General features: G+C 39.4%; 1 protein-coding gene across 2 annotated transcripts in view; it reads right to left on the reverse strand.

The window, feature by feature from the left end:
* Positions 1–3,426, reverse strand: part of LOC145850325 (E3 ubiquitin/ISG15 ligase TRIM25-like) — a 9,300-nt gene extending 5,874 nt beyond the window's left edge. For both annotated transcript variants that reach the window (XM_082971208.1, XM_082971207.1), the window contains exons 1-2: positions 2,779–3,426; positions 2,251–2,346 (exon numbers count right to left, since the gene is read on the reverse strand). In XM_082971208.1, coding sequence (XP_082827334.1) covers positions 2,251–2,346; positions 2,779–3,375 — 693 coding nt within the window. In that variant the 5' untranslated portion in view covers positions 3,376–3,426. The remainder of the gene's footprint in view (positions 1–2,250; positions 2,347–2,778) is intronic.
* Between the last annotated feature and the right edge of the window lie 7,995 nt (positions 3,427–11,421).

Raw genomic sequence — 11,421 nt, forward strand, 5'->3', positions numbered from 1 at the left:
AACCCTGAGACATTTTCTGACAGGAAGTGGATACCTGATGTGTTGTATTGACTTTAAACCTATACCATTGAAAAACACAGGGGTTTAGGAATATTTTTGGCACTTCCTATTGCTTCCACTAGATGTCACCAGCCTTTACAAAGTGTTTTGAGTCTTCTGGAGGGAGATCTGACCGAACAAGAGCCATGGAACGATGATGGCCCATTAGACACCTGGCGCGCGAGTTCATGTTGGGTACCCTCGTTCCAATACGTTATAAAAGAGTATGCATTCGTCCACCTTGAATATTATTCATGTTCTGGTTAAAAAAGGCCCTAATGATTTATGCTATACAACGTTTGACATGTTTGAACAAACGGAAATATATTTTTTCCCCTCGTTCATGACGAGAAGTCCGGCTGGCTTAGATCATGTGCTAACAAGACGGAGATTTTTGGACATAAATGATGAGCTTTTTTGAACAAAACTACATTCGTTATGGACCTGTGATACCTGGAAGTGACATCTGATGAAGAGAATCAAAGGTAATGGATTATTTACATAGTATTTTCGATTTTAGATCTCCCCAACATGACGTCTAGTCTGTATCGCAACGCGTATTTTTCTGGGCGCAGTGCTCAGATTATTGCAAAGTGTGATTTCCCAGTAAGGTTATTTTTAAATCTGGCAAGTTGATTGCGTTCAAGAGATGTAAATCTATAATTCTTTAAATGACAATATAATATTTTACCAATGTTTTCTAATTTTAATTATTTAATTTGTGACGCTGACTTGACTGCCGGTTATTGGAGGGAAACGATTTCCTCAACATCAATGCCATAGTAAAACGCTGTTTTTGGATATAAATATGAACTTGATAGAACTAAAAATGCATGCATTGTCTAACATAATGTCCTAGGAGTGTCATCTGATGGAGATTGTAAAAGGTTAGTGCATCATTTTAGCTGGTTTTATGGTTTTGGTGACCCTGTCTTTGACTTGACAAAACATTACACACAACTCTTGTAAATGTACTGTCCTAACATACTCTAAATTTATGCTTTCGCCGTAAAACCTTTTTGAAATCGTAAAACGTGGTTAGATTAAGGAGATGTTTATCTTTCAAAGGGTGTAAAATAGTTGTATGTTTGAAAAATTTGAATTTTGACATTTATTTGGATTCAAATTTGCCGCTCTTGAAATGCACCTGCTGTTGATGGAGTGCACCACGGGTGGCACGCTAGCGTCCCACCTAGCCCATAGAGGTTAAAACCCACTACCCCATTCCACTACTTTGACCCTATCTGCTCCTGCACCAGGCCAACTAACCCTACACTCATTAAAACCCACTACCCCATTCCACTACTTTGACCCTATCTGCTCCTGCACCAGGCCAACTAACCCTACACTCATTAAAACCCACTACCCCATTCCACTACTTTGACCCTATCTGCTCCTGCACCAGGCCAACTAACCCTACACTCATTAAAACCCACTACCCCATTCCACTACTTTGACCCTATCTGCTCCTGTACCAGGCCAACTAACCCTACACTCATTAAAAACCCACTACCCCATTCCACTACTTTGACCCTATCTGCTCCTGCACCAGGCCAACTAACCCTACACTCATTAAAACCCACTACCCCATTCCACTACTTTGACACTATCTGCTCCTGCACCCGGCCAATTAATCTTACACTCATTAAAACCCACTACCCCATTCCACTACTTTGACCCTATCTGCTCCTGCACCAGGCCAACTAACCCTACACTCATTAAAACCCACTACCCCCATTCCACTACTTTGACCCTATCTGCTCCTGCACCAGGCCAACGACCTGGGAGGACGGGACACCACCACTCAACACACCCTGGAACTCTTCTGAAGTCAAATCTAGTATGACCAAATACTTCTCTGCAGCTGCCACAAAAACAACATATTTTTTTCTGTGATTTACATTCCATTTCTGCGGTACAGTTGATAACCATTTGCTATGAACACTAAGAAGCCAACCTTACTGAAGCATATATCACTGGTTGGCCCATCCCTCTGTGCTGTCACAGATCTACTACTCACAGGGATCCTCTCAGGATCCTTCAGCCTTGACCCATCCTCCTCTACTTTCTTCACTGCCTCAGCAGTGACAACCTGTTCCCAACAGTGGGGTCAGTGGGATTGGATAGGGGCCCCTCTACCTCTCTCTCTCTCTCTCTCTGACTGGAGGAGACAGGTGAAATGGTGTGTCTCCTCTGGTCAACAATACTCACCTTGAAAGACTCCACAGCCTGTTGGAGCTCCTTCAGCTCCTTCTCTCTCTCCTGGAATCTCTGCTGGACCTTCTGCTGACTCATCTCCAGCTGCCTCTGTGGAGAATCACTCTTCAATGAGCTATCAAGCTTTATTAGTCCAGTAGATCAATAGTATAGTAATGTGACATAGGGCCCATAGAGAGGAAGGTCTAAAAAATGGATGGTCCATTTACTAAATGATATTTATTTGTTGCTATGTGAATGATTATAGTTTTTATGGTAGGACTACATGTATCAACAGGTTGAGACTGAACTTTGGACTCATAAAAGGCCATTCAGAATGATAATAGTGTTTGACATTATAAAATGGTGATACATCTGGAGAATCTGGGTTGACATATCAATATACTCAAGGTTTGTGTTCATATTTGTTCTGCTGAGGATTCATTTCATTTCAATGATCTCATATTCAAACAGCCTTAGTTCCTACTGTATCTTGAATTCTTTGTTTATCAGACAGTCACCAATAAGTTGTTCTGGTCTTACCTGTTTCTCAGTCCTCTCTGCTGCAGCTGACACTGTATCATGGCCTTTATGTTCATCCATTGTACACAGATAACAGATACACTGCTGATCGGTACGACAGTAAACCTCCAGCAGTTTGTCATGATGAGAGCAGATCTTCTCCTGTAGTTGTGCGGTGGCTTTGACCAGCTTGTGCCTCTTCAAAGCAGGAGATTCGTAGTGAGATTGGAGGTGAGTCTCACAGTAAGAGGCCAGACACACCAGACAGGACATGAGGGCTTTCTGCTTTCTGGTCCCAGTGCAGACATCACACGCCACATCTCTATGTCCAGCATAGCACAGAGCAGGAGGGGGAGCAGCCTGGAGTCCTGTCTTCTTCAGTTTCTCCACCAGCTCAGCCAACATGTTATTTTTACTCAGCGTAGGCCTCGGACTGAAGGTCTGTCTGCACTGAGGACAGCTATAGACCCCTTTCAGAACATCCTGATCCCAGCAGCCCTCAATACAGCTCCTACAGTAACTGTGTCCACAGGGGATGGCGACTGGTTCCTTCAGTAGATCCAGACAGACAGAACAACAGAACTGGTCCTGGTCCAGCAGAACTCCCTGTTGAGCCATTTGGACGGTTGTTCACTCTCACATAGACAGACGACACAGAGACTCAGATCAGTTTCGTTTCCTCAGAAGAGAGTTTGTGGGAGGGGGAGGGATTTCCTGGTTCTTCCAGAGGGGTGGGGTTAGAGGGAGGGAGGGAGGGGTTAGAGGGAGGGAGGAAGAGAGAGAGGAACTGCATGCAACAGCAAGAGGGAGACAAATAGTCTTGTTCCTTGGTTAGAGCCCATAACATGGAACACATGACATAATGAATCTTAAAATGTGAGTTGTTAGAATATATGAAGGGTAACAGTTTTCTATGAAGTACGTATGTATCATTATTTTAATCACCTTTATAATGCCTTATAAATCAATAAGTCCTGAGGAGGTGTGATATATGGTTATTATACAGTACCACGGCTAAGGGCTGTTCTTAGACAAGACACAACACGGATTGAGAATTATCTAACACTTTCAACAATACAATCACATTTTATTTCATTGGTTTCATACACATATTTATCAGATGTTATTGTGGGTGAAGTGAAATGCTTGTGTTCCTGGTTCCAACAGTGCAGTAATATCTAACAATGCTTGTGTTCCTAGTTCCAACAGTGCAGTAATATCTAACAATGCTTGTGTTCCCAGCTCCAACAGTGCAGTAATATCTAACAATGCTTGTGTTCCTGGCTCCAACAGTGCAGTAATATCTAACAATGCTTGTGTTCCTAGTTCCAACAGTGCAGTAATATCTAACAATGCTTGTGTTCCCAGCTCCAACAGTGCAGTAATATCTAACAATGCTTGTGTTCCTGGCTCCAACAGTGCAGTAATATCTAACAATGCTTGTGTTCCTGGCTCCAACAGTGCAGTAATATCTATCAATGCTTGTGTTCCCAGCTCACAGAGGGCAAATCTAAAAAGTCAATGAAAATATTAGGACAAGCAATGTATATATATATATATATATATATATATATATATATATACACTGTGTACTGTGATGTGATGCATAGACAATTTGGAGTACATCTGTAGTATATCTGAAGAATAGTAGATGTACAGCAGTAGTTATATAGGATGAACCATGACTAGAATACAGTATATACATATGAAGTGGACAGCAGTAGTTATATAGGATGAACCATGACTAGAATACAGTATATACATATGAAGTGGACAGCAGTAGTTATATAGGATGAACCAGGACTAGAATACAGTATATACATATGAAGTGGATAGCAGTAGTTATATAGGATGAACCATGATTAAAATACAGTATATACATATGAAGTGGATAGCAGTAGTTATATAGGATGAACCAGGACTAGAATACAGTATATACATATGAAGTGGACAGCAGTAGTTATATAGGATGAACCAGGACTAGAATACAGTATATACATATGAAGTGGACAGCAGTAGTTATATAGGATGAACCAGGACTAGAATACAGTATATACATATGAAGTGGGCAGCAGTAGTTATATAGGATGAACCATGACTAGAATACAGTATATACATATGAAGTAGACAGCAGTAGTTATATAGGATGAACCATGACTAGAATACAGTATATACATATGAAGTGGACAGCAGTAGTTATATAGGATGAACCATGACTAGAATACAGTATATACATATGAAGTGGATAGCAGTAGTTATATAGAATACAGTATATACATATGAAGTGGACAGCAGTAGTTATATAGGATGAACCAGGACTAGAATACAGTATATACATATGAAGTGGGCAGCAGTAGTTATATAGGATGAACCATGACTAGAATACAGTATATACATTTTTATTCTATATAACTGGTTCATCCTATATAACTACTATACTACATATTTGATCCATATTACCTATACATCCCTTTACATTTATATATACACTACCGGTCAAAAGTTTTAGAACAATTAAGGCTTTTTCTTTATTTGTACTATTTTCAACATTGTAGAATAATAGTGAAGACATCAAGACTATGAAATATCAGATATGGAATCATGTAGTAACCAAAAAAAGTGTTATATTTATATATTTTATATTTGAGATTCTTCAAAGTAGCCACCCTTTGCCTTGATGACAGCTTTGCACAATCTTGGCATTCTCTCAACCAGCTTCATGAGATAGTCACCTGGAATGCATTTCAATTAACAGGTGTGCCTTGTTAAAGTTAATTTGTGGAATTTCTTTCCTTCTAAATGCATTTGAGCAAATCAGTTGTGTTGTGACATGGTAGGGTTGGTATACAGAAGACAGCCCTATTGGGTAAAAGACCAAGTCCACATTATGGCAAGAACAGCTCAAATAAGCAAAGAGAAACGACATGAATGTAAAAATAAAGAAAAACCCTTGAATGAGTAAGTGTGTCCCAACATTTGACTGGTACTGTATATATATATATACTCCAGACTGGTTCTGTGTGTGTATATATATATATATATATATATATATATATATATATATACTCCAGACTGGTTCTGTGTATATATATATATACACTCCAGACTGGTACTGTGTGTATATATATATATATATACTCCAGACTGGTTCTGTGTATATATATATATACTCCAGACTGGTACTGTGTATATGTGTGTATATATATATACTCCAGACTGGTTCTGTGTGTGTATATATATATATACTCCAGACTGGTTCTGTGTGTATATATATATACACAGAACCAGTCTGGAGTATATATATATACACACAGAACCAGTCTGGAGTATATATATATATACACACACAGAACCAGTCTGGAGTATATGTGTGTGTATATATATGTGTGTATATATATATATATATATATATATATATATATATATATATATATATATATATATATATATATATACTCCAGACTGGTTCTGTGTGTGTGTGTGTGTATATATATATATATACACACATATATATATATACACACATATACACACAGTATATACTCAGTATATATATTTATATTCCAGGACTCCAACATTGCTCATCCTAATATTTCTATATTTCTTAATTCCTTTACTTTTTACTGTCACGTCCTGACCAGTAATAGGGGTTATTTGTTTTTGTAGTTTGGTCAGGACGTGGCAGGGGGTGTTTGTTTTAGGCGGTTCGGGCTATGTATTTAGGTAGAGGGGTGTTTGGTTTATGTGGTTCGGGCTATGTATTTAGGTAGAGGGGTGTTTGGTTTATGTGGTTCGGGCTATGTATTTAGGTAGAGGGGTGTTTGGTTTATGTGTTTCGGGCTATGTATTTAGGTAGAGGGGTGTTTGGTTTATGTGGTTCGGGCTATGTATTTAGGTAGAGGGGTGTTTGGTTTATGTGGTTCAGGCTATGTATTTAGGTAGAGGGGTGTTTGGTTTATGTGGTCCGGGGTTTGTTAGTCTATGTTCTATGTTAGTGTATTTCTATGTTCTGTCTTGTCTATTGTAGTTCTATGTTTAGTTAATTGGGGTTGGACCTTCAATTGGAGGCAGCTGGTTATCGTTGCCTCTGATTGAAGTTCCTATAATTAGGAGTTTGTTTGTCATGGGGTTTTGTGGCAGATTGTTGCTGTGTATAGCTTTGTGCCTTACTGGCCTGTTCTTTGTCCTTTAATAAAAGAAGATGAGTGTACATTTTCCCGCTGCGTCTTGGTCTAAACCCTACGACACCCGTGACATTTACATTAGGGTGTATTGTTAGATACTACTGCACTGTTGGAACCAGGAACACAAGCATTTCACTACACCCACAATAACATCTACTAAATATGTGTATGTGACCAATAACATTTTTATTTGATTGTATTTTTGAAAGTGTTACATAATTCTCAATCCGCTTTGCGTCGTGCCTAAAAACAGCACTTAGCCGTGGTACTGTATATTAGCCATATACTGTCACCACTTCCACCGAAGTCATTTCCTCTCCTTGTTCGGCGGTCGGCGTCACCGGTCTTCTAGTCATTGTCGATCCACTTTTTTTCATTTTCCATTTGTTTTGTCTTGTTTTCTTACACATCTGGTTTCCATTTCCATCATGAATTGTTGTGTATTTAACCCTCTGTTCCCCCCATGTCCTTGTGTGGAATTGTTTGTTTGTAAGTGCTTGTACTCTGTTACTGGTGCGCATTGGGTTTTGTACCCATGTAGGTTCGTTTTGTATTAAACTGCTCCGGCTATTACCTATCTCTGCTCTCCTGCGTCTGACTTCACTGCCACCAGGTCCGCAATCCTTACATATACCACACCTCCTCAGGCCTTATTGCTTATTAGAACACATAAGTGTATTATAAGGCATTATAAAGGTCATTAAAATAATTCTAATATGTACTTCATAGAAACGGTTACCCTTTATATTCTAATAACTCACATTTTAAGATTCATTATTTCATTTATTCCACGTTAAGGGCTCTAACCAAGGAACAAGACTATTTGTCTCCCTCTTGCTGTTGCATGCAGTTCCTCTCTCTTCCTCCCTCCCTCTAACCCCACCCCTCTGGCAGAACCAGGAAGTCCATCCCCCTTCACAAACTCTCTTCTGAGGAAACGAAACTGATCTGAGTCTCTGTGTCGTCTGTCTATGTGAGAGTGAACAACCGTCCAAATGGCTCAACAGGGAGTTCTGCTGGACCAGGACCAGTTCTGTTGTTCTGTCTGTCTGGATCTACTGAAGGAGCCTGTCACTACTGCCTGTGGGCACAGTTACTGTAGGAGCTGTATTGAGGGCTGCTGGGATCAGGATGTTCTGAAAGGGGTCTATAGCTGTCCTCAGTGCAGACAGACCTTCAGTCCGAGGCCTACGCTGAGTAAAAATAACATGTTGGCTGAAATGTTGAAAAAGTGTTTTTAAATAGGCATGCTATCATTTGAAAATTAGTTGAAAGGCTAAGTGATTCTCCTCCTGACAAGAAGTTGACAGCCTTCAAACATAGAATATTTTTGGGTCAAAAAAAAGAATATACAGCTGTCTTTAGTAAGATCAAACTGAACTAACTGCTATCTTGAAATGTTGAAAAAGTGTTTTTAAATAGCTCAGTCTTATCACTCAATATGAGTCAAAATCTGTCACTTCCAGGACTGCTCATTTTGTCAAAAATGAAAAAATGAAAAAAATAACTACTCACAGCTGTGTTAAAACCTCTTGGGGATAGGGGGCAGTATTGAGAATTTTGAAAAAAAATATGTGCCCATTTTTAACTGCCTCCTACACCAACTCAGAAGCTAGAATATGCATATTATTGTTCAGGTTTGGATAGAAAACACTCTGAATTTTCTAAAACTGTTTGAATGGTGTCTGTAAGTATAACAGAACTCATATGGCAGTCAAAACCCTGAGACAAATTCTGACAGGAAGTGGATACCTGATGTGTTGAATTACCTTTAAGCCTATGCCATTGAAACACACAGGGGCTTATTAATCGTTGAGCACTTCCTATGGCTTCCACTAGATGTCACCAGTCTTTACAAAGTGTTTTTAGTCTTATACTGTGAGATCTGACCGAACAAGAGCCTTGGAACGGTGATGGCCGATTAGACTCTGGCGCGCGAGTTCATGTTGGGTAGTCTCGTTCCAATACGTTTTAAAAGAGAATGCAATCGTCCGCCTTGAATATTATTCATGTTCTGGTTAAAAAAGGCACTAATGATTTATGCTATACAACGTTCGACATGTTTGAACGAACGTAAATATTTTTTCTCTTCTTTCATGAAGAGAAGTCCGGCGGGCTTAGATCATGTGCTAACAACACGGAGCTTTTTGGACATAAATTATGAGCTTTTTCAAACAAAACTACATTTGTTATGGACCTGGGATTCCTGGAAGTGACATCTGATGAAGAGAATCAAAGGTAATGGATTATTTACATAGTATTTTCGATTTTAGATCTCTCCAACATGGCGGTTAGTCTGTATCTCAAAGCGTATTTTTCTGGGCGCAGTGCTCAGATTATTGCAAAGTGTGATTTCCCAGTAAGGTTATTTTTAAATCTGGCAATCCGGTTGCATTCAAGAGATGTAAATCTATAATTCTTTGAATGACAATATAATATTTTACCAATGTTTTCTAATTTTAATTATTTAATTTGAGGTGCTGATTTGACTGGCTGTATTGGAGGGAAAAGATTTCCTCAACATCAACGCCATAGTAAAACGCTGTTTTTGGATATAAATATGAACTTGATAGAACTAAAAATGCATGTATTGTCTAACATAATGTCCTAGGAGTGTCATCTGATGGAGATTGTCAAAGGTTAGTGCATAATTTTAGCTGATTTTATGGTTTTGGTGACGCCTGTCTTTGAATTGACAAAACATTACACACAACTATTGTCAATGTACTGTCCTAACATAATCTAACTATGCTTTCGCCGTAAAACCTTTTTGAAATCGGACAACGTGGTTAGATTAAGGAGATGTTTATCTTTCAAAGGGTGTAAGATAGTTGTATGTTTGAAAAATTAGAATTTTGACATTTATTTGGATTCAAATTTGCCGCTCTTGAAATGCACCTGCTGTTGATAGGGTGCACCACGGGGGGCACGCTAGCGTCCCACATAGCCCCAAGAGGTTAAACAGCGGTTGACATGCTTCGAAGTACGGTAATGGAATATTTAGAATTTTTTTTGTCACGAAATGCGCCATGCTCGTCACCCTTATTTACCCGTTCGGATAGTGTTTTGAACGCGCGAACAAAAAGCCGCTATTTGGATATAACAATGGATTATTTGGGACCAAACCAACATTTGTTATTGAAGTAGAAGTCCTGGGAGTGCATTCTGACGAAGAACAGCAAAGGTAATAACATTTTTCTTATAGTAAATCTGACTTTGGTGAGTGCTAAACTTGCTGGGTATCTAAATAGCTAGCCCTGTGATGCCGGGCTATCTACTGAGAATATTGCAAAATGTGCTTTCACTGAAAAGCTATTTTAAAATCGGACATATCGAGTGCATAGAGGAGTTCTGTATCTATAATTCTTAAAATAATTGTTATGCTTTTTGTGAACGTTTATCGTGAGTAATTTAGTAAATTCACCGGAAGTTTGCGGGGGTATGCTAGTTCTGAACGTCACATGCTAATGTAAAAAGCTGTTTTTTGATATAAATATGAACTTGATTGAACAAAACATGCATGTATTGTATAACATAATGTCCTAGGTGTGTCATCTGATGAAGATCATCAAAGGTTAGTGCTGCATTTAGCTGTCTTCTGGGTTTTTGTGACATTATATGCTAGCTTGAAAAATGGGTGTCTGATTATTTCTGGCTGGGTACTCTCCTGACATAATCTAATGTTTTGCTTTCGCTGTAAAGCCTTTTTGAAATCGGACAGTGTGGTTAGATTAATGAGAGTCTTGTCTTTAAAATAGTGTAAAATAGTCATATGTTTGAGAAATTGAAGTAATAGCATTTCTAAGGTATTTGAATAACGCGCCACAGGATTCCACTGGCTGTTACGTAGGTGGGACGATTTCGTCCCACCGGCCCTAGAGAAGTTAAGGAAGTGATTGAGGTGGAGACTTTTCTCTCTCTTTCTTTCTTTCTTTCTTTCTTTCTTTCTTTCTTTCTTTCTTTCTTTCTTTCTTTCTTTCTTTCTTTCTCTCTTTCTCTTTCTCTCTTTCTCTCTTTCTCTCTCTCTCTCGGAGGACCTGAGCCCTAGGACCATGCCTCAGGACTACCTGGCATGATGACTCCTTGCTGTCCCCAGTCCACCTGGCCGTGCTGCTGCTCCAGTTTCAACTGTTGTGCCTGCGGCTATGGAACCCTGACCTGTTCACCGGACGTGCTACCTGTCCCAGACCTGCTGTCCCAGACCTGCTGGAACCCTGACCTGTTCACCGGATGTGCTATCTGTCCCAGACCTGCTGTTTTCAACTCTCTAGAGACTGTAGGAGTGGTAGAGATACTCTCAATGATCGGCTATGTAAAGCCAACTGACATTTACTCTTGAGGTGCTGTCTTGTTGCACCCTCGACAACTACTGTGATGATTATTATTTGACCATGCTGGTCATTTATGAACATTTGAACATCTTGGCCATGTTCTGTTATAATCTCCACCCGGCACAGCCAGAAGAGGACTGGTCACCCCT

This window comes from Salmo salar, unplaced genomic scaffold (assembly GCF_965601325.2).
Source record: "Salmo salar unplaced genomic scaffold, fSalSal1 ptg000221l, whole genome shotgun sequence".
Classification (NCBI taxonomy): domain Eukaryota; kingdom Metazoa; phylum Chordata; class Actinopteri; order Salmoniformes; family Salmonidae; genus Salmo; species Salmo salar.